At 44.3% G+C, this 24,268-nt stretch overlaps 3 protein-coding genes across 8 annotated transcripts in view; 2 read left to right on the forward strand and 1 right to left on the reverse strand.

Annotated features, from left to right (window-relative positions):
* EHBP1 (EH domain binding protein 1) overlaps positions 1-13,522 on the reverse strand; it is an 807,334-nt gene extending 793,812 nt beyond the window's left edge. For all 5 annotated transcript variants that reach the window (XM_029593675.1, XM_029593673.1, XM_029593671.1 and 2 more), the window contains exons 1-2: positions 13,290-13,522; positions 12,016-12,375 (exon numbers count right to left, since the gene is read on the reverse strand). In XM_029593675.1, coding sequence (XP_029449535.1) covers positions 12,016-12,119 — 104 coding nt within the window. In that variant the 5' untranslated portion in view covers positions 12,120-12,375; positions 13,290-13,522. The remainder of the gene's footprint in view (positions 1-12,015; positions 12,376-13,289) is intronic.
* Positions 13,523-14,108: 586 nt separating this feature from the next.
* Positions 14,109-17,049, forward strand: LOC115088521. Its single transcript, XM_029596781.1, has 2 exons — positions 14,109-14,373; positions 15,815-17,049. The coding sequence occupies exon 2, from the start codon at positions 16,117-16,119 to the stop codon at positions 17,047-17,049; it is 933 nt and encodes a 310-aa protein (XP_029452641.1). The 5' UTR covers positions 14,109-14,373; positions 15,815-16,116.
* Positions 17,038-22,346, forward strand: LOC115087034. 2 transcript variants are annotated; one of them, XR_003855399.1, is made up of 2 exons: positions 17,038-19,934; positions 21,283-22,346. XR_003855399.1 is itself a non-coding variant. In XM_029593684.1 (2 exons), exons 1-2 carry the CDS (start codon positions 17,496-17,498, stop codon positions 19,701-19,703), a joined length of 2,079 nt encoding a protein of 692 aa, XP_029449544.1. In that variant the 5' UTR covers positions 17,038-17,495; the 3' UTR covers positions 19,704-20,521. The 2 variants fall into 2 exon arrangements, 1 of the variants encoding a protein (XP_029449544.1); XM_029593684.1 differs by lacking the exon at positions 21,283-22,346 and having other exon boundaries at positions 17,038-17,985; positions 18,115-20,521.
* Positions 22,347-24,268: the final 1,922 nt, after the last annotated feature.

Below are 24,268 nucleotides of genomic sequence, written 5' to 3' on the forward strand. Positions count from 1 at the left end.
TTTACACCAGATTCATCAACCTCCTGAGAGAGACATAAACAAGAGTGAGCTACCAGGGAACAAGAAGCCATCTGCAAATTAATTGCCACTGCTTCAAAGGCCTGCTTAAGGATGGCCTCAATTCTACTATCTTCTGCATCCTTCAAGGTCACTCCTCCTTCTACAGGAATAGTCATCCACTTGGTAACGGCACACACTAGCGCATCCATTTTTGGAAAGTGCAATTGCTCCCTCGCAGCTGGATCCAGGGGGTACAGTCCTTCCAAGACTCATTCCCCTTTGAAATTAGATTCTGGTGCGCCCCACTCAAGATAAATCAATTCTTGAATGGCCTCTATAATTGAGAAGAAACATGAGGTTTTACGCAAAGAAATCAAAATGGGATTTTTCTTTGGCTCAGATATGGATTCAGCCCCAGGTACTCCCAGTATCTTCAATGTTTGGGAAATCAGAGCCAGTAGTTCATCTCTTTGAAAGAACTGCAGCATAGTTCTATACGACTCCAATCCCTGAGGCATTTCCCCATCCTCCGTGGAACAAGGATCAGCTTCATCATCCGTGCCATCTGGGTCCCTATCAGGAAGACCAGCAGCAGATCTAGGCGTACTCCGATGCTTACCTGCAGCACCAGGCGTGCGGAATTTTGCCGCCTGTGACCCTGACCTGTTAAGAATGGCTGGGGCTGAGGACTGTGCCTGAAGAAAAGACTGCAGTCCTTGAAAAAAAAAGCGCTACCCAAGAAAAGGCAGAGGGATCCATGCCAAAACCAGGAGGCATCTATCCTTACCCAATGAACTACTTTCCCCCACTGATGAACCAGTTAAGGGGGATCCAAAGTCAGGCATCCCTTCTGGCAACTCTTTTCCCAGTCCTGTATCAGGCTGGGAAGAACCAGATTTAGAAAAATCAGACTAAGGCAATTCCCCCTGAGCCTCCAAGCAGTGCTGACACAAGTTAAAGGGAATGCCAGGCTGAGATGCCCAAAATATGACAAGCAGTATAGAGGGTAAAGCACTTAGGTTTCTTTGCTATAGGCACCATTAGTCTATCGCTATGCTCTAACAGGCATCTGAGAAACATGCGTCCAGCTGTATTCACGCTGCAAAAAAACTAGGCATCCAAAATTTAGGGACTCAACAATGTGCCTCGAGGAGCATCCAAAAACTGAACTCCCACGAGGTCACTCAGATTGAACGCGCAGATAAGCATGTGCATGTAATACCTAGATTGAGTGTCCAGTTGGGGGCATCTATCAGGCATCCAGTTAGGCGCACAACTGGATGCACAGCAAGATGCACTAGCATGAACTGATGAAACTGAAGATGACAGCCTAATGAACACGAAAAAAAATGCGTGAAACCCCGCCGCAGCCTACCATGCGGCGAACAAGAAAAGCCTGAATGCAGGGCCTAGCCAAAAGGTTGCTCAACCTGCCAGGCTGCCCCATGTCACCTAAGCTCCCCATGAGGCAGGAACGAACATCGGATCGGCACATCGAGCACAGAGACCAGAGGGAGGAGAAAGTCCTACAAAACATAAGAACATGCCATACTGAGTCAGACCAAGGGTCCATCAAGCCCAGCATCCTGTTTCCAACAGTGGCCAATCCAGGCCACAAGAACCTGGCAAGTACCCAAAACTAAGTCTATCCCATGCTACTGTTGCTAATAGCAGCAGTAGCTATTCTCTAAATCAACTTAATTAATAGCAGGTAATGGACTTCTCCTCCAAGAACTTATCCAATCCTTTTTTAAACACAGCAACACTAACTGCACTAACCACATCCTCTGGCAACAAATTCCAGAGTTTAATTGTGCATTGAGTGAAAAAGAACTTTCTCCGATTAGTTTTAAATGTGCCACATGCTAACTTCAAGGAGTGCCCCCTAGTCTTTCTATTATCCGAAAGAGTAAATAACTGATTCACATTAACCCGTTCTAGACCTCTCATGATTTTAAACACCGCTATCATATCCCCCCTCAGCCATCTCTTCTCCAAGCTGAGAAGTCCTAACCTCTTTAGTCTTTCTTCATAGGGGAGCAGGCTCATTCTTCAGCTTCCCAAGGGCCAAATAAAGAGGGGAATGGCTCCATCCTTTGGCCCTCACAGACCACATCAAGAGGGGTTGCTGGCTTTACTCTTTGGCCCCTGCAGGCCACATTGGAAGGGGGGTGGCTAAATAGTTATGGGCTAAGGGGTTGTGAGTGCTTGTAATGTGAATGCCACAGCTGGAAGAATGAAAATGTGTGTTGGAGAAGGGGAGTACATTTTGAATTCTGGGGCTGTTGGAGGGCTGGGCTGTGGAGATGTTACAAGCTATGTATATGAATTAATGAAAAAAAGGGTACCCTTCATAAAATGACCGTGCCATTAAAACACCAACGCTGGTTTTAATACCCTCAAAGAACCCCTAATTTAATGGAAAATAAAACTAAGTTGCTCACCTGTAACAGGTGTTCTCCATACACAGCAGAATAAAATCAGCAGGATAAAAATCAGCCAAACAAGTGGGTAACATTATCTGACAATACCAAGATGGAAAAGCTCTCCCTGAGCTCAGAAAAACAGAGGTTTATCCAAGTGTGTGTGGGCCTCCCCATGCAGTCGCCTGCCAAGCAAGGATATTCAGTCTTTAAAGCAAGCCTTCTTCAACTCTAGGAAAGGTGAGCAGGATTGTGTGGCTGATTTACCTTGCTACCTATAGACAACACTTGTTACAGGTGAGAAACTTCTCTTTCTGTGAACAAAAAGGAAAAATTCATCCACACACACATGGGGATGCCCATGTTGCAGGCTGCATCTAAATATTTTGTTACTTGTACATTTTAGTATATTCTTGCAATCTGTAACTATTGTCCAAAGCTGGAGAGTAGAACTGAAGGAATTAGATAAATTTTCAAGAACTGCTTGTCCAAAACTGCTCTCTTGACACAAAGCATTCTCTAAGTAGTAATGAGCAGTGAAAGTATGGATAGAAGACCAAGTAGCAGTCTTACAGATAATTTGTATGGACAGAGAGCACAAATGTGCCAAGAAAGCAGTCATAGCTTTAACCTTATTTTGAAAAGGCAGACTTGAATGATTCTAGCAATAAGCAATGCAAATCAGATATCCAAGTAGAAACAAACAGTCATTTTTGTAACTGAAACCTGTTTAACTGGGTTGAATGAAACAAACACTGTAAGGACTTCCTATGGGATTGTGTTCTTTCCAAATAGAATAAGAGAGCTCTTCTACAGTTCAAGGTATGAACAGCCTGCTCACCTTTACAGGTGTGTAGTCTTTGAAAGAACACTGGTAATACAATAGACTGATATAAATGAAACCGAGTTGTCCATATCCAGCAGATCAGCAAGCAATTTAGCCGGCTAAAATTAGCAGGATAAATTGTCATGGACATTCAGCTGGGTACTGCTAATTAGGTGCTCCGCTGAATATAGCCAGATAAATTTATCTGGTTAACTTTAGAACTGTTCTCCGGCACAATCAAACAGTTTCAGATAAGTTGTCTGGATAACTGAATATCAAGAGTTAGCCAGATAACTTAACTGGATAATCTAGAGGCAGTTGGAGCACTGGAATTTTGAATACACATAGTTGGACAAATTAAGTGCCAAACTTAACCAAACAAACCGTATGAATATTGACCCTGAAAAACTACTTTTGGTAGAAATTTAAGATTCTTTTTTTAACTACTTTGCTGTTAATATGCATATAGAGAAGGTAAGAGACTAGAGTTTGTAACTTGCTTACTTTCCAAGCAGAAATAACTGCTATTAAAAATAAAAAAACTTTTCATTATAGAAATTTTAGATATACAACTTATGAAACCACCGTTCAGCTATTGGCAACAACACAAGAACGACATTTAGAACCCAAGGAACAAGTGGATATTTATTAGATGACAGACTCTTCATGAAACAGGCAACTGTAGGTTGATGGGAAATACAAGTGCCATTGCTATTATTATGATATGCTGCTACAGCACTGAGGTGAACTCTGATGAAGTTAGTTTTTAAACCTGAATTAAATAACTTCAGTATTTACTAAACCTAAGAGGAGAAATTATATTTAAAGGGGTCTTGACGAAAATATGAGCACCAGAAAAAAAATCTCATTTAAAAAGTTATAAGATCTTCTGGTTATTTCCACAGACAACTGCATAGATGATACCAGCTGAATTTCAACATCCAAGCAGTCAGGGATAAAGACTGAAGGCTGGGATGCAGGAGATTGCCATTGCACTGCATGAGGAGGAACAGGAATACCCTCAGCCTTATTGGTTGATGAACAGCTAGGTATTACAGCCAAGGAAACCAAAATTGATAAGGTCAAAAAGGTGCTATCATTTGCACACACACACACACACACACTCCTCCCCTGCCCTCAGTTTTGGACTGTCCTGGATGTCCATGGAATGGGGGAAAAGCAAAGAGAAATCCTAGATTCTATGAAACTGCAGCCAGACAGTCATTTTCTGCTCTCCTGGAGGAGAATTTTGATACATTGTTGGAAGGACGTCACAAAGATTTATTTGCTGAGTACCCCAAAGTTAAAAATGGTCTTGCCCTATTTGATTTGTAACAACCATTTGCATGGTGGAAGTTGGTAACTTAAAGGTTCTGCCATTTGAGAGAGATAGCACAATAATTATTAATGGTATCTTCTGCTTCTTCTACTTTCTCTCTGAACAAATTATCAACCTGCAAGCTTGTCATACACATCCTAAAAGTATCCCAAAGCACACAGCCAAGCCAGTCTTCTGGCACCAAGACACTGTGTAAGTTTTGGAAGAAGAGTCATAGGCATCATAGACTGACCTGATTAAGGTGCTTACTACACTGTCCCACTTCTTAAATCACTGGCATGAACCAGTTCATCATGTCTGTTGGTCTGCAGCTTCTGCAAAGAGGGGTGCATATGCTAATTCATGTGTAACATGTAAAGCGGCTATTCTGCAGCTTAGCATAACCTGAAAAAAAAATTGTTTTTGCTATGGCATCCAGCAGCCTTACCAGGTGGCATGTGCTGTAGAGCATTTTTTTTCCTTTTTTTTCCCCCTCATACAGACTCTACCACCACTGATGGCTGTGGAAGCTGCACCCTGCCACGTCCTCGAGCTGGCTGTACTCTATACTTAAGGGCTAACTTACTTGATACAGGAAGGGTAGACAAAGGTGTTTGCCACACTCTTGCTTGAAGTTCTTGCAAGGAATCTGTATGCCACTACTTGTTTGGGTGCCTGACTGTACTTAAGCAAGTCAAAACATCTTTTTTGGGTTCTACTTCCTCTTGCAGACTAAAAGGGAATTAAGCAGGATATGATATCTTCAGAAATGGATGTACTCCCTGGATGCTGAGACAAAGTGTTTAATGGAAGATATGTTGATTCCTAATTGCCAGAACAATAGGAAAAAGCATCATAAGACTCAGAACATTCCTGAGTATCAGATTTAAAAAAGGTTTTACTGGTGTTGCCCTATCCTTGGATGAGGATAATTTATGAAATTGAGAAGGGATCTGCATTTGGATCATTTCATATCTACACTGAAAAATAGAAGTGTGGATTTAGTGTCAAACAAAGGCCACAGGGTCCAACACAGATGTCTGTTTTAGTGGAGGAGTAGGAGGCAACAATTGTGGGATATATGTTTTTATGTAAATCTCTGGACACTTAAGTTGTTTGTGGTTCTGACTATTCATTGTTATCTAATAATAAAGTGGGAAACATTATACAGATTAATAATAGAGTTATAACCATGATGAAATCTTCTCATTGATTAAATTTGAATTTGAATCTCTCATATTAGGGGGTTTTTTTTATCCATAAAACACACATATCTCACTTAATAAAGAATTAAGAGGCTATGCTTTGATGTCAAAGAAATGCACCATACTGAAAGAACTGAATAAGCCACTGATTTTCAGAAATCATCCCATCAAGCCTTTTCCATGCCTTTACCACAGAGGACATCCTGCACCCATCATTATGAACTCAACTGTTGCTACTTTTTGCCTGATTTTCTCTTTGTTTGTTTTGCTCTAGATGTGTTTCCCTTGCTTAGATGAGAATGTATTACCCCTTTGCTCAAAGATTGTAATCAGTATTATCCTTTATTAGATGCACTTAGTTATGGTTACCTTTTGCTCAACCCGCAGTAGCTGCTGGAATTAGGAATGGCTACTAGAGGATTGCAATCAGTAGTGCATGTAGTGAAAGCTTTGCAACAAACTGTTGACTTACTATTGTTTCTATGTATAACCGACATGGCTTAGATTATATGCTTGCAGCATAGAATGGCTTATGCACTATTTTAAACAGTTCAGAGTATTTTGAGGGAAGATTAACAGTGCAGATGGAACACTCTCTTTTCCTGGTTCTCTAGGCCTTGATTTTTTTTTTTTTAATGTGTGTCTCATGCCTTTGCTCATGCCTGTAACTCCAACCAAGGATGCCTTTCATTATCTCTCAGAATACCATTGTGCAAACCCAATATGTTGAGTCCCCTATGCACACGCGGTGGTAAAAATAGTATGCTAAGGCAAAGACGGGTAAGATCTGGTGAGCCCACCACTAGGATGGGCAGCCTAAGACAGCCAGGTACGGGCCATTCGGGATGAAGAATTAGTAGCGCTAATTCTTCAAGAGGGGAATGAAGATAACCTGGATTAAATAACTAAATAATGAAATTAGTGGAACAGTTTTGCACAAGAGAAGGAATGTGTATTTGTTTTTAACAGGCTTTGCATGAGAGACGCAAGCAGTTTGTGTGGAGCCAGCTCAAGGCCTAGCGTACCAAGATAACGGTACTTTTATATCATTAGTTTAGGTAAAAGGTTTAGTCCATATAAGGAAGTCATCCCAAAACAAAACACGTACACTGTTAGCAAAATGTGTATATAAGAATGTAATGTGTAACTTGAAGAGGGGAGAAGGAGGAGAAAAGAGAAAGCAGAACAGGTTAGGTACTTTGCTGTTAGATGCACTATGCTTCTAAGACAAATTAATTATATATTCATTCCTTGCATTTTACTAATAAATATTATTCATTAAGATAAGAAGTTGTGAGTTTTTAAAGAAGGGCAGGCCTTCTGCCCCATCCTTTGAAATCCCGGAGTATGGCAGCGCTCCGATAATGAACAATCCCTAAAGGCTAGAGGATGGAAATGAAGAAATGAGTGCAAGGGGGTAACTTGCTTACTGGTGTGGCAGTTACTACCCTTTACCAATAAGCCTTCATACTGTTGATGCAACTCCATCATTGCTCTCTGCTTCAACAGCAGGGGAAAAGGGGGAATTGGATTCAGACAGCAACCAACAAGGACATTGAATTTTGCGGCCTGGAGAAGCAAATAAGCATGGGGTAACTTGCTGATGCGGTGGTTACTACCCTTACCCAATATGCCTGTAACTCCTCCTACAACTCCAACATTGCTCTCTGCTTCATGGCAAGAGGTAACAGAGAATTTGGACTCAAACAGCAACCAACTTTGACTGACTCTGATGGTCTGGGAAACTGATAAGTTATGAGGGTGACTTGTATGGCGCAGCAGAACCACCATAAGCTTGCTGAGCAGACTGGCTGGACCGTTGGTCCTTTTCTGCTGTCATTTCTATGTTTCTACATCCTCTTCCGAAGCTTCACTGTGAAAGGTGCCTCGTGATATGGCATGTAGAAGCAGATGGGGCACCTTTTCACCATGTCCCTACCTCTCAAATGCTGCTATGCCCTGATTTAAACATATCTGACCTTTCATGCAAAGTGGAAACGTGGAGTGGGGTTTCCTCTGAATAATATAAAAAGTATGTTTAGTCATCTGAGAAGCAGGCTACCCTTTTATGGCCAAGACAACTAACTATTCATCAATGATACCGATGGGAGAGATGAATTTTATACATTTGCTTGTAAAGATTGCAGCACAAGCTGCTTTCTCCCTTTCAAATTCACAGATGTCAATTTTTGCCCTGTAATGCTTGCTTGTTCAGGTTTTTGTTATTTAAATCTGTCAGGTTGATGCAATACTGTGCACTCAAGCTAACGCACAGGTTAACTCACAGTTGGACGCGCATTTTGGTCGCGCATCCATAACCAGATACAAAAATGGGATCAGCGCAACCAAAATGTGCGTCCAAACCAGCGTGTAGCCAATAGCATTTACATATGATTAGCATTATGTTGAGGCGGCTATTAGCTAGTACCCTGATGTAAGAAAATCTCCATGCACCCGACATGCACATTTTAACCCTCAAAAAGTAACGCCTGCCACGAAGCTGGAGTTATGTTTTGAAGTGCCCCAAGCCCTGAACAGAAAAGCAGAAAATACTGCTTTCTGTGGTTCCTCCGACTTAATATCATCACGATACTAAGTAGGAGGAACCACAGAAAGCAGCAACATATGGGGGGGGGGGGGGGGAGTCTTTGATGGCGGTCAGGTTAGGAAAATGGACACACAATTTACAAGCACCCATTTTCCTAACCCATACACCCATGTCTTCTGGGCACCTGATGCCATGGACTCGCCAGGAATGCACAATTTTTTCCTAGTGCGGCAGCTCATTTGCCTATTACATCAGGCGCCCAAGAGAGGTACGTGGTAAAAAAAAAAAACCAAAAAACCAGGCACCCAGTTTGGATACACATTTTTATGCACACTTTATTGCATCGATCTATGAGCTCTAGGTTTGAACATACAAATGAAGCAGCATGAGCAGGCATTTCTGGCTTCTTGCTCTTAGTTCACACCAATGTCACAGTTTGTATATATACAGGGCTGTTTTCCTGCAAGAGATCATTACACAAGCAATTTGCTACATCCAAAAACAGATAATTGGGCTCAGGCATAGTGTAAATAGGCCAATAATCACTCAGAGTGAGGCAGGCTTCAAATGCCTTCTTATTGCCTAAAAACTGCTTCTAAACCACTAGTCTGTCAGGACCACTACAGGTCCACATTTCTACCAGTCTGCAGAATGGCAGTTTCTGCAGGAAGAAACAGACCTACATTGCAGTCACCCTCTGCAGCTGCACAGATGCCAGCTCTCATCCAGTCACCTGCAGCCACAAGTGGGACATTCTCTACTTTCCTAACCTCCAGGTCAAAATACACCGATAGTGGTTTCATCCTGGGTCCTACAGTGCTGCACACTGCTCTGCTTTCAGGTGCGGGGGGACAGATTACCAGCACTCTCCAGGCTCTTCACTACTACTGGCAATAAACAGCTGATTGGGCCAGCAAATTAAACACAAATACTGAGCTCAACAGAGCCCTATGCCCTCAATTCAGTTCGGTAAACCAACAAAAAGAAAATATACAAGATGCAGCCACAAAGGCTGCTACTAGCACCAGGTCCCTTATCATCTACTCCCACTGCCACCATAAGTATTTTTAGCCCTGGCTACATCATTATCTGGGATGAGGAGATCTGAATTTTTTTCCCTCCCCTTCTCTGGGTGCAAGAAGCACAGCTTCTTTGTTATAATTCTTACAAATAAAAAACTTTAAGAGGTGGCTAGGTTGAGGCTGGGGAGACTCCTGAAGGAGGGTGATATGTACTCCTCCCACTCACAGAGAGGATCCCCATGCTCTTCAGTCACCGGAGGGGACTCCTCCTCCCCAACTCTTCAGGTGTCTTTCCCGTCTCTACCAGCCAGTCCATGTCAGTTTAGGAGATTGGCCAGCTAGTAGTTGGCATCAAAAAAGTTGAGAAACACTGGCCTAAAAGACTAGTATTTGGCCCCCATGAAGCCTCTGGTTCAGCAGTGAACAGCAGCTTTTTAATATTTATCCACCTTCCCCAATAATTATGACACTGCTATGTGAAGAAATGTACAGACCTTCATGACCTCATGCATTCTACAGAAACCTGAGACTTCTGGAGAAGTACTTATTACAGAATCTAAGGAATTCCAATTTCTGCTTTTTTCTATTTAAAAAATCCGTGTTATAGGCCACATGGGTTTTATATGGCTTCAGGCAAAGCAGTGGATACGATACAGAGTATGAGGATGGTAAGAGAGAGTGATGGGCAGAGAAAGGAGAAGCAAGTCAAAGTGATGAGACAGTAAAACAGTGTGAGCAAGAAGTAGATATCTAAACTTAAAATTTGCTTTCTAGAAAGCATGTGTAATTAATTTTGGTGAAATATATTTCTGGGGTTGAGAAGAGTGGGAGGAGCAACCCTCTGGTTCAAGGCACAGTGCTGTACTCTCCAGCATGGGAGATTTAAATTCTAGTTATCTGTCCAATGGCACTGGTAGAGTCAATAGAGCCACAAAGGCAACATGTATAATCCTAGGGTGGAAGGGAGGAAGCAAAGATAGCTGTCAACCGAAGGAACAGAGATGAGAATAAGTATCATAAGAACTCTCTCCTCCCTCAAATGATGAGGGCAAATGTGTTGCCTGGATATGCCCATTTAGGAAGGGGGATGGTAAAGGAGAGGTTATGTATAAAAGAGAAAAATGTGTATTTAAAACAAAAGATATTATTGGGGGAATTCTCCCCCCTGCCCAAGCACAAGTCCTTTAGACTTCCATCCATACATGTCATTAAATGGATAAAAGATCTAAGATTCTACAACAAAAAAGCTTCTGAAGAACTAAGTAAACACCAAAGCTCTAGCTTTATGGTAACCAAGGAAATTAAAATATTGTGTATTACATAAAGGAAACACACCATATGCTCTTGTGACCACAAAAAGTTTAGGGTTAGAAAGCATATCACAACAGGCTGCTCAGACATAAGGATTCCTCATTTATTTTAGGAAACTAAAAAAAAAAAAATCTTTTCAAAGACAAGAAGAAAGGTTCCCAGGACCACCAGGAAGTTAAAGGAAGGTGATTCTGATAGAAAGTATTTTGGATGAAACAGGATTTCTAATGTTTGCTAATCAAATAGTCCAAAAGCACATGTCATTGATATATACAAGATTAGATGCAGTCAAAATCCACCAACAAAACTCCTGTTAGTTATAAAATAGTACTTTACCTTCAGAAAATCTGCACTAATATTAAACCTTATTAATGAAATTTAAACAGATGGATGCTGAACTAAAATGTGAGTATTTTTATAATAGTAGAATGAAAATAGCTCCTCAACCAAATCAATAGTTTGATCTATTGCAGAATTGTGCAGCAGGCCCAAAGGTACAAATGGGCCCATTTATTCAGTGCCTATGTGGTTGCATTCTGGGACTTTATTCAATGCACAAACCCAAAATGTTCAATCTAGCCATTTCAGGTAAACACTTTTTCAATACATGCAAAAATTCTGGGAGTTGGTTATAGGATATTTTAACTAGGGAAATCTGTGTTCTTATGATCTTACTAATTTTTCTTTTGTTTCCATACCAACAGTTCTTTGAAAACATCTTTACATTATGTTAAAATTCTTATGAAAGTAGTTGTTTCCTGCAGTCTCAACAAATCAAATATATTCATATCAATAGCCAATTAAAACATGACACACTTGCCAGAACCAGCCCCCAACTTTATAGCCAACGGCTTGACCTTCCCTTTCAAAGGATGAAAACAAGAGACTTCCTTTAATCATCTAGTTATAAGAAAATACCACATCCATCCAAGGATAACTAAGGGAGTAACACAAATATTACTGACAGCATAATCAACTGATTAATTTGACCAAATTCATGCTAATCTAACATAAAACCTTTTAGTTTGGGAACGGAAAAAAAAAAAAAAAAGAAGACATGGGACAAAGATCAGATCTACTCAACAGCCAACACTGTGCAAACGAACTTGAGTTCAATAATAAGATGCCCAAGCAGGGAGGAAAATTGTAGCTGGGTAATGCTACATACTACAAGGCAAATTGCTAGAGATCTGATCTCTGTACCCCGCCCAGGTGCTCCCAGACGCTTTCACACTGCAGTTCAACAAGGGAATAAATCAGTACCTCAGCTGCAGAGGCCATGGCAGAGCTCCAGCCATCCCCAGTAAAAAAAAAAAAAAGTACATCTTAGATTCTGACTGCACGAAGCTAGCCAGCACTCACCATTTCTTGGTGCACTCCACCATCAGCTCTTGATAGGATGCCACAAACTGGAACTTAGATGCATGTTTTCCTACACGCTGCAGCCTCTTCCACACTGAAGCCATGATTCCAGGAACTGAGCGGCTTTGACACAGCAAGAGTGCAAGTCTGAGATTTCCAGCACAAATTATTTACGCAGGCGAGCTTAACTTTGAACTGGAACAACGTGCATGGATGCCTGTCTGCTCTCCGTGCAACAGAGAAAATGATAAATCCCTGGGTAGATGCTTGGAAGACTGGACGGTAGCTTGCATGGCTATGCAAAAGGAAGTTGCTTCATGTAGTCATTCCTTTGGGCTAAATGACGTGGAATTGGTAGGACTGAACAGGTAAGACAAAAAAAACAAAGAAGAAGACTACCATTAAATGTTTTACAAGACAATGCATGGAGAATAACCAATAAAAGGTTTTAAGGAGAAGCCCTGATATTTAAAAAGCAACCCACAACAAAAAATACACCCAGAAGCCAACAACAATAAAATATTTGGAATGTAAACCCAGGGATTAAAGCAAAAACTCGCCGATATTAAAAAAAAAAAAAAAAAAAGAGGAGTACATGGTCACCAATGATCTTAATAACCAAAAGATACTGTCCCCTTCAGAAAACATTATAAGGTGGCCTTAGCCAGAGAAAAAAGGGCAGGGCAGAAAAGTGATCGGGGAGAGAGCAAGAGAGTGACTTGCCCCAAAGCATGTAAGTCAAGTGGCGAGAAATCAGACAGGAAAAAGGATGTCAATAGCGATTCAGCTCTTTTTCATTCTTCCAAAACACAAAAAAAGGAAATCCATGATCTAAGGAATTATTCTCTTTCCTTGGAAGAGAATCAACACTATAAAGAATTACAAGTCTCCCCCCCCCCCCCCCCCCCGTCCCTGTCCCCCCGTGAAATTTGCAGTATTTGAAAGTCACAGGCTTCAACCATAGAAGTGTTATATAAATTGTTGGATTTGTGATGTACCAGGCCGTTCTGTCTTCTTGATGAAAGTGAAGCAGGTTTTTGTTTTTGAGGGGGAGGGGGGGCTGCAGTCTAGGAAGGTGCTGACAGGAGGAAGCCCTCAGTGCCAATATAAATCTGTGCAGGGAGAAGTGGCTGCGCTCGGCTGGGTCCCTGTCGCGGCCCCCACCTGACAGACGCAGAGCCACCAGTGGGCCCCACCGCGGAAACGGCCACACCCGCGCGCACCTCGTTGAACTAACCCACCACAGGGGAGAGCCCGGAGCGCCGCCCGCTTACCTCACGCGCGCACACAGCTGCCCCCTCACCACTGGAGAGGCGCCCTCCATGACTTCAGCCGAAGGAGGACATGCTGCAAGCTCCTCCCCGGTATAGAGCTACAAAAGAACCACCCTATAGCGGGAAGAGGCTGAACACAGTTTATGTGCAGTGGCGCCGTCACTCCACGCACCGAGAATCACCCGGTGGCACAGTCAACCCACCACTGTTCAACGCCAAACCCCCACCTCACCCTAACCCTATTGACCAACAATGCCCGCCCGCTCTGTGTCGCCGTTCCCTTGCGAAAACCATGCAGCCAGCAGCAGTCAGAGTTCTGATTGGTGGGACCTACTGTCAATCTCCAAAGCCACCGGCAGGCATATGTCACTTAAAATCTGGAGGCTGAGCTACCGCTGAGTCTAGAAGAGTTTGGTGGAGCCGAAGGCGCAGACTCTGGACTGGGCGGCTCCCGTCGTCTGTTGAGGCGGTGATTGGTTGTCTTTTGGCCGTGATGTTCTGTGTTTTTCATATGGAGGTTGGTGGTTGGATGATGCTGATGTCAGTTGGGGTCGGCTGCAATTTAGCGTGTGGTTTTCTGTGGGCTGGGGTGGGTTGTGTTTGTGCTTTCAGTGACCCAGTCGAAGCATTATTTTTTTAAATGGAGGATTTTACTGTGCGCCCATCTTCCGGGGATTGGTAGATGCTGGTTGCGTTTCTCAGGACGGACTGCTTTAATGTGTTAAAGGAGGCCCGCCTCTCGAGGCATGGGCCGTATAACTGGGCAGACGTGCGGCAGGCAAGAGGGAGGGGGGGCACAGCCTAGGTGCGGAGAGGGGCGGACAATGGGATTAGGGGCCAGTTCAAACCTGGGCATGAGCCAATGAGACAAGGAAGGCGGCATCTCTGAGCTCGGGTACTTAGAGGTAGGGTGGGGTGGGGGGAGCACATTTGCAGCCTGGAAGCGAGAGCAACAGGCTGACCTCAGCACGGCTGTGCTACAACAGTTTTGCTTTTACTTTCACTTTGCCTCCAGCACGGCTGTGCTGTAAGAGGAGCAGATCAGCTAAAGGAGCAGGAACGATTTCTTTGATTACATCATTGGGTAAAGTACATAGATTTTGTGGCTTATAGGCAAAATGTTGAGAATATTAATGGTAATTTTGTGTTGCTAAGGTCTGGAAGGTATGCTCACCCCCCCCCCCCCCCCTTTTGCATTGAACTGGCTCTGCATTACCAGTACTTTATTTAATGAAAAGGCTTTGAATGCATGGCTGCTTCTGCCTGGAATGTTATTTTATTTAAGGAAATGCCTTAGCACATGGCTGGTTATATATATTTTAACTAATATATTTAGTGAAACGCCATGGGCACATGGCCACACTTTACCTGTTATTATATATATATTTTATGAACTCATGGCTGGCTTTCAGCACAATGCTTGCTCTGCATGTTGCTGTATTTATTGAAAGGGCAGCGAGTGCAGGGCTGGTTATCTTTCACTTGTAGCCTCTTAAGAAACGCCATTGAAGGGGTCTACACATGGTGAATGCATAGGTGGTTAGAGCACATGGCTGGCAGTAGCAGGCTTGGTAGCTCAGTGGTTAGAGCACTGATCTTGTAGGCTTGCTTTACTTTAAAATCGACGTTTTCTATGTATTGCTTTACCCCTAGCTCTCTAAATTGCTAGGAAGTGGGCAGGCTTCATGTCTACCATGCTACCTCAACAACCTGTGGATGTGCTTTGTTATACCTAAGTAATCTGACAATTAAAAAGTAGCCAGCATCCCGTAGTTGGGAATTCTGATGATATGTCTATGGGACAGCGGTATGGCATTTGAGTGCTCAGCCAGGTTAACAGGATGTTTTTTATATTAATCCTAAAGGTGATATTTAGTATTCGGTTACCATTTAAAGGGACAGCTGTCCCATGTGCACGTTTATACTGAATTATAAGGGGTACAGGACCCTCAGCTTGATAGATATGATTTAGGCTGCGCTATGCAGCTCTATACAAAGTAAATTAAAATATTAATGTAAGGTCGGCTTACATCTTAGCATGGTATTGTGGTTCTCATGGGAAGGGCTTGCCAGCAGAGGTCAGCACATGGCAGCAGCCATTTTGGGAGGTTAGCACATGGCAGCGGCCATTTTGGGAGGTTAGCACATGGCAGTGGCCATTTTGGAGGTCAGCACATGGACTTTCAGGATTTTCTTTTACTATTACTTTTCTTTTACTCCCCAGGCCCCCCCCCCCATGCGCCGGCACTCCCGCCTCCCCACAGAGTCTGGCCGCCCCTCGCCCCCCCCCCCCACCTTCCTCAGCTGCCCCCACCCCCATCCTATTCCCGTCCAGCCCCCCCAAACTTGCCGGGCCGAAACGTGCGCCGCCCCCCCCCCCCCCCGGCTCCTTGCACGCCTCCCGCTGCCCCCTCCCCCACCCACCCCCCTTAGCAGGTGTGCGCACACCCACGTTTGGCTACCTATTCATATGCCCCCCCCCCCCAAAACTGTGCGGGATCTAACCATTTAATATGTCTACACAGCATGGCTACCACTCAGTTTGCTATGGCTTCTGCCCCGTCCGCACTTATGCCGGACCAGGCTCAGGCTCCAGCCAAGCGAGCACGTCGGAAGCCAAGCAAATTGCAGGAAAACTTCGCGGCAACGCCAGAAGTCGAAAAACGTAAGACCAAGACACAGAGGAATAAGAAGAGGAAATCCGCAAGCACACGACAACCGCGTAGCATCAGCCATTTGGGCTGCTATGTACCGGAGCAGCCCCCTCCACGGGACATGACCCCTGCAGCACCGACCCCTGCAGCACCGCCACGAGAGAACTTCGGCAATGTTACCGAACGACAGCTGCGTCAGCTCATGGACTGGCAGCGAAGTGTGGCTGGGGCCACAAAGCGCTCCTACTGACAATTTCGCTGCTATGAAAGCTATTTTCGATAACTGGCATGGGCAGGGTAATGCTAACACTAGCCCAACACAGGAAACAGGGCAGTCAGGACGACCCATGGGGGATATTTTACTTGTGACAACAACCCCAGCCACAGCTACAGCTGTTGGAACACCAACCACAGCTACGGCGGTTGGAACAACGGTGGGTCAGCTGGGGACCAATGGGCACAATACCACTGGTAGCTCAGCCACGAATGGCAATAACGCTGCACAATACACATGTACAGTGGGCTCACTAACCGCGCATGTGTCAGAGGCGTTAAAAGAGAAAATATGGCGCAGCGAATATGTAGATATATTCAAGCTGCTCAGGAAAGAAGGGGAGGGTTCCGATCCCAAATGCCACGAAGCGTGCAAACTCTCAGCTAGGGAGAAACCCTGCATCGCTAAGACGCTAGCTAATTGGTCAGCAGGATTCAGAATTCTGTCATCCATCATAGGTCAAAAATTTCCTGAAAAATGTTGCTCCTTAATTGCTTACCAGGACGTCATTTGTGGTGCTTATCGCACGTATGGCGGTACGGCTTGGTTGGAGTATGATGAGCAGTTCAGAAGGAATATGGCTGTGAACCCAGGTTTAGAATGGGATCGCAAGGATATTGACCTCTGGCTCTCAAAAATCACACCGTACCGACCGGTGCAGGAGGTTGTCCCTGGCTTCGCTGGCAATGCATACCAGCCGAGTACATGGTTAACTCCTCGCCAACATACTTTTACGGGAAGATTTCCATTTCGGCAAGGTCAGCCCTTTCGTCAAGGGCAAAGGTGGGGGCAAGCCACTAGATTTAGGGGCGGGGGGGACTCCCATCTGTAGGCTGTTCAACTCTGGTTTTTGCATTCGCTGCTGCCTGCAAATTCAGACACGCCTGCATGGGATGCGGTGCAGGCCACCCTCAAACAAAATGCTCAAGGGGAGGAACCATCCCCCACACAGAGCAACAATAAATTCATTAGAGCACCTACCCCCATTAAGATACATAGCTTGCAGGTCTGTTTAAAGGGTTATCAGCCCAAGGAGGCCAGATGGCTATACGAAGGGTTTTCCCAAGGTTTTCATACACCTTTCATGGGGCCAGAAACCGCCACAGAGGCTAAGAATCTCTTATCTGCGAGGAATAATGAAGAGGTCATTGCACTAAAGATCAAAAAAGAAAGCGACATGGGTAGGGTGGAAGGCCCATTCAAGGACAAACCTCTACCTCAATTTTAGGATTTCCCCTCTGGGGGTGGTTCCCAAAAAAAGAGCCAGGGGAATTCCGAATGATTCACCATTTATCCTTCCCAGAGGGTGGGTCAGTGAATGATTACTTGGACCCCGAAGCATGCTCGGTCGCCTACGCCTCATTCGACCAGGCATTAGACATGGTGAGGCATTGGGGGCAAGGGGCATGGTTGGCAAAAGCCGACATTGAATCAGCCTTCCGCTTGCTTCCAATACATCCAAGCTGCTTCCATCTGTTGGGGTTTCAATTCCGAGGTAAATATTACTTCGATAAATGCCTCCCGATGGGCTGCTCTATATCTTGCGCCTACTTTGAGAGGTTTAGCACATTTGTGCAATGGGCTGTAGAGCAGGACATCGGGAAAGGGAAAATCATACACTATTTGGATGATTTTCTGTTTACCGGCCATAGGGACACACAGGCCTGTGCGCAAGGCCTCGAAGCATTCACCCGGAAAACTGACGAATTAGGCATTCCGCTAGCTAAGCACAAATCAGAAGGACCGTCACAAAAATTGTCATTTCTCGGTATCGAAATTGATACTCTGCAAATGGTCACACGCCTACCGCCCGCAAAACTAGAAGCGTTACGCGCCAACATATCTACTACCGAACAATCACGCAAAATCACGCTAAAACAAATGCAGTCACTCATTGGTCACCTCAATTTCGCTTGCAAGATCATGCCCATGGGTCGCCCCTTCATGAGAAGATTGTCCCAAGCCACAGCAGGTATTCGCAGGAGCCATCATTTCATTAGAATCACCAAGGAGCTCAGGGAGGACCTCATAGTATGGAAGACATTCCTAGGGGAATATAATGGGCGGACAGTTTGGAGGGACCCAATCATGACCAATAGGGAGCTGCAGCTCTACACCGACGCAGCGGGGAGCGCTGGATTTGGGGCCTATCTGGCTGGGAAATGGTGCGCGGAACGATGGCCAGTACAGTGGGAAGCCATGGGTTTACTCAGAGACATCACTTTTCTCGAATTGTTCCCCATTGTTGCAGCAATACACATGTGGAAAGCATGTTTCCACAACAGAAGAGTGGTTTTTTGGTCAGACAACATGGCGGTTGTACAGGCGATAAATTCTCTCACCGCTCACTCCCCTAGGGTCATTAGGCTATTGCGGGATTTAGTACTGCTCTGCCTGCGCATTAACCTGGTCTTTAAGGCTAAGTACGTTCCGGGGGAAGCTAACGGCATCGCTGATGCATTGTCTCGTTGTCAGTGGTCTCGTTTCATTCCTGGCCCCGGAAGCAGAGCATCACCCTTATCACGTCCCTCCGCGGATTTGGGAATTAGGGTGCCCGGAATCGCCTCCATATTGAGATCGGCTCTGGCAGAGAGTACGGGGAGAGCATATGCACGCGGCTGGAGCCTGTTCCAAAAATTTTGCCAATCAAATAACACGCAAGTTCAGGGGACAATGACAGAGAGAAATGTAATGACAGAGAGAAATGTAACAGAGTTCTTGCTCTACCTCAAGAACTCGGGAGTATCAAGAGCACAGGCAGGGCAACATGTAGCTGCTATTGTTTTCGTCTCCAAACTATGGGGGATAGGCTCAATTAGCAACTCCTTTCTCATAAAAAAGATATTAGAGGGTTGGCGGAGACAAGAACCAGTTAGAAGGGACGCCAGAAAGCCTATCACACCAATGCTGCTACAAGCACTGGTAAAGGAGCTCCCCAGCCTAGTTTGGGACAATTATGAGGTAAAGCTATGGACCGTGGCTTTTTCACTAATGTTCTTTGGTGCATTTAGAAACAGCGAGCTTATCCCGAGGGCAAAGGTGACCACCAGGGCATCGGATGGGGGTCTCCTGATAGAAAACATAAGGCTGTTTAATGAGACAGTACAGATCTTTCTCAGGCGAGCAAAAACTGATCAACGGGCAGTAGGTCGCTGGATTACATTATACCCTGCTCATACGGGGGTGATATGCCCCGTAAGGGCTACAACAGAATACCTCAAAGTACGCCCGCTGGGGGGAGGGCCCTTTCTAAAACACAAAGATGGCAACGCGCTATCGCGTTACCAGTTTATCAGTATGCTACGCAAAGGCTTGGAAAAGATAGGGGAAGACGCGGGAGCTTATCACACACATTCATTCCGAATAGGCGCAGCATCCTTCGCCAGCAGCAGCGGTTTAAGCGAAGATCAAATTAAGGCGCTAGGGCGGTGGAAATCCGGTAAATTCAAAACATACATACGACCCAATAACCAGACAGCCCAATGAACAGTCTCACTGGGAAACATAAAAAGCATATATTTACCGTCCTGTTACACATAACCGTTTTATTTTGTCTATCATAGACTCGCCAGCGGGGAGCGCGAAAGTGATATGGATCATGGGGCACTCGTACATTTATTGGGCGCACATTAGAACCAAGAGAAAGACCTCCAGCGAGCAGATGGGCATACCGCATAGCAAGGCCAGCTTATTCTGGCTCGGCAAACGAGGGATGAGGTGGGTCCAACTAATGCCTTGCATCCTCCAATACGCCAGGCAACTACCACAGCCTGATATTATCATCTGTCATTTGGGCGGTAACGATTTGGTCGCAGTCAAAAACATTGACTTAATAATCACGATCAAGAAGGACTTGACTGCAATTAAGGCTATATGGCCAGCCGTGGTATTGGTATGGTCCCACATTATTCCCCGATTGGTATGGAGGGACGCGAGGTCGCACAAATCCATCGAAAAAAAGCAGGCGCAAATTAAATAAAGAAGTGGGGACGTGGTTGAGAGCTATAGGGGGGTATGTCATCAAGCATGATGATATTTCGCTCTCATGTTCAGGCATGTATAGGCCGGATGGGGTTCACTTATCAGACGTTGGGGTAGATATCTTCATCCTTGCCCTGCAAACGGCCACAGCAGCTTTAGTTAATTAGTGGGGGTAGAAAACAAATAAGGTTTTACTGTTTCCTACTTTGGCGGGTGCCCTCACCGGAGCATAAGGGGATGTATCGCTGCATAGAGGGGAAGTTTTTGGTGTTGGGGGAGGGGGAAGGGGAGGAGCACAGCACCAAGGACTTTGCATAGGGGGAAAGCGGGGGCATGGATATAACTAAGCATGGTTGAGACCGAGATAATGGCCGGTCTGGGGGTGGCCCAATGAAGGCCTGGCATAAGCAATAATCGCGGCCCGCAAGGCCAGGGGTGGGAGGAGGCGGCAGAATACTGCACGGAGCGGCAGTAGCCACGGAGGCGTTCACGGAGCGGGATGCCAGTGGCGGGTGTTCCCCTTCACGGAGCGGAAGGCGGGATTGGCATTCACGGAGTGGGGTGCCAATGGTATACCACCTTCACGGAGCGGAAGGATGGAGGGCTGCCGTCTCCAAAAAAGCATTGGGGTGGGAAGAACAAGCAAGGTACCGGTGAGGGCGTGGCATTTAGCTAATGCCAATTGTTTAAGCTGTTGCAATATAAAGTAATAAGGTTATAATGTTAAATGCTGGCTGTGGCCGTTTCTTCCACTTAATAAAAGTTATCTTGGCTTACCTACTCTGTTGTCGCGTGGTCAAGGGTGGGAGGGGCGGTCGGCCGTGAGCTACGGCGTGCCAGAGTTAAGGGAACATCGGGTACCGAATGCGCTGGAGATTAGAAAAATATCAGTGGCTTGGAGGGTATGTACGTAGGTCGCTTTTTGTAGATTTTGGGACTCGTAGAGCCGGCCACAGCTTGTGCTTTTGTGGCTTCTAGAGCCAGCAGCACGTTTAGTTTAGGAATGGACTGTACAGTCGGAGCAAAAATACTGTTGAAAACCACTCTATTGCTGAATTGCGCCATTGTAATCACTTCCTTGCAGCTTTTCAGTGCTTTTCAGACTTTGTGAAGAAAGGAAGGTGTAAGAAATGGAATGAGTCGTGTTGAGAGGAACGAGAAGAGTGGAAAAGAGACAGCACAACCAGGGAGAAAAGATGAGTGGGTTGACAGAGAAAGGAAGATGGAGCGCTTAAAAACAGAAGCAAGATAGTGGGGCGCAACGTTTTAAAAGAATCGAAGTGATTGCATCCTTTCCAAAAGTTTTCAGGCATGCCTGAATCAATTTTCAGTGCTTGTAGGGTTCTGCAAATTCTGTTGTGTTTTTATACACTGTAATATGGATATTGCTGACCTTCATATAATTTGATTTAATTGAATCTTTTAAAAAAAATGTAGCGACTTATAGTGAAAGCTTTTCTCGATTTGCTCAAAACGTGAATCATGCACAAAATCTTTCTTTAATTTTACTTCTCAAATGACAAAAGTACATTAAATGCTCTGCTAGCATATAACAAGTTTGAGAAACCTGCTCCTGAATTTAACCTGGATCAATAAAAACTAACCTAATTGCTCGCCTCTTAGTTGTTGCAGGAAGAAATGTAACAAGTTTTGGGGGTGGAGGGCAAGATGTAATACCTTCAATGGAAACCTGGTTCTGTCGAATTTGCATGCCTTCTGGGAAGTTATCTTTCTCTTGTAGAGAGAGCCTAATTACACATGCGTATGGGCCCCCTCTTTTGTATCTTGATACTAAAGGTCATCCATTTTTTGAAAACTTGAATATTTATCTTTTTCAATTCTACAAGAGACGTGAAAGGGGAATGCAGAGCAGTTTCTAATCAGAAAAAAAGGGAAAAACATACGGTTCTCTGATAATTCTTATGTAGTAGGATACATTAGTATAATCCATGTATCTCTTGGGAGTGGGGAGAATAATAAGCAGTAAAAGACTCAGCCAAAGCAAGCTTAGTTGAGTAAAATGTATTGAGGTTTACTATCATTTTTGTTTGATACAAATGCAGAGAAGCTTGTAAACTTGAACATATATAAAACACTGTACACTTAGTTTTGCAGGTTTATATGATGATGTTCTTATTGTACTACATAATCATGTCTTTAATAAACAGGTTGAAGTATACACTTCTACACATAACCCAAAATACACATTTCATAGTCTGCTTGATGTGCCAGTCATATTGGAACCTCAATAAAAAAAAACTTTCTGACAAATTCAGCTGCTGGGAGAGCCTCACCTATGTGCTGACAGACACAGCAGCAGTACTGATGAACCATGCCTAAAAATGTTTGCTAGACCAATGCTCTTCAGCCTAGTCCTTATATCCCCCAACCAATCTGGTTTTCAGGATATCCACAATGAATATGCCAGAGATATTTGTATGTATGGTCTTTGTTGTATGCAGATATATTTTAGGCATATTTCTTGTGAAAATCCTGAAATCTAGATTAATTGGGGGATCCCCTAGGACTGGTTTGAGAGTCATTGTCCTAGGTATTATGTATTTTACAAACATGCAGGCCGATTCAGTAAAGTCCGCGGGAGAGTGGGCGAATGCCCATTCGCCTGTGCACGTGATACAGTGTTTAAATGAGGCCCGGTGGTAGAAACGGGCAAAAGGAGCAGCGGCTGTCAGCGGGTTTGACAGCTGACGCTCAATTTTGCCGGCGTCGGTTCTCAAGCCCGCTGACAGCCATGGGCTCGGAAACCATATGCCAGCAAAATTGAGCGTCCGGTTTTCGACCTGACAGCCACCGGCCGACTTCCAATTTTTTTTTAATTTTTCTTTTAACTTTTTTTACTCTTCGGGACCTCCAACTTAATATTGCCATGATATTAAGTCTGAGGGTGCACAGAAAAGCAGTTTTTACTGCTTTTCTGTGCACTTTCCCAGTGCCGGAAGAAATTAGCGCCTACCTTTTGGGTAGGCGCTAATTTCTGAAAGTAAAATGTGTGGCTTGGCTGCACATTTTACTTTCTGAATTGTGCACGAATACCTAATAGGGCCATCAATATGCATTTGCATGTTGAGGGCGCTATTAGGTTCAGCGAGTTGGACGTGCGTTTTCCGCCCCTTACTGAATAAGGGGTAAGGGAAAATGCACGTCCAATGGCAGGTACTGTATCGACCTCTGATGGTTAGGGCCATACCTAAATTGTGGATGAACTCCACTACTTGTGCCCAACTAGCAGACAAGGCAGTTAAAATTGTAGGAAACAGTTAATTGTGATTTTGTGGAAATTGCATATCCCACAATATTAGGTCTGTAGTGCTATTTAGGTAGGACCTTAGGCATGAGCTTATTTTTTGACAGGACTATGGCTAGGCACAGACTTTAATTTTATTGTACGTATAGGGAGAAAACCATTTACTACTTATTCATTTGATATTATGTCTTGACTCATGAGGAATGTCAGCTTTACTTGCAGTTCCTTACATGTGAAAGGGACCTTTTTTATAGTAAGCAGAAGCTTGAGTCTTAGGGTTGTTTTCCAAGACAGGTAAAATGGTATTTTACCTGCAGAAATGACCTGTTTATAAAATTGTTTGCTCAATCTGTGCAGGCCAATTTCTGTGCATACGTTTACCCATCACAGGTGTTCGCGGGAGAGGGGCTTGCGCTTATGCGCATACTTTTTGCCTTGTCAAAAGGCTCTGCATAACTTTTCCTCAAACATTTCTGCACATGTAATGGCAGGTTTAATTGTTTATGGGTATAGTTGGTGGGATAATTTTCCAAATGAACTTGTGAACTTACACATACTTTGAAAATTGGTGTAATTTCTCTGCATTTTTGCCCTCTAATTTGTGTGGGCTGTTACAAAATTACCCCCATAAGGGCACATTATCTCTACCGAACTATGTTGTTCTCCTTGAAGTATTTTTATTCTTGGTAAGCTATCATAGTACTCTTTCTAATACCATTAATTTGGTGCTGACATTAGCAAAATGCCCAGGTTTAGATCCTACCTAAGAAAGTTGTTTCTGTAAGAATTACCTGTTTTGCTAGGC

The sequence above is a fragment of the Rhinatrema bivittatum genome, chromosome 3 (assembly GCF_901001135.1).
Source record: "Rhinatrema bivittatum chromosome 3, aRhiBiv1.1, whole genome shotgun sequence".
Classification (NCBI taxonomy): domain Eukaryota; kingdom Metazoa; phylum Chordata; class Amphibia; order Gymnophiona; family Rhinatrematidae; genus Rhinatrema; species Rhinatrema bivittatum.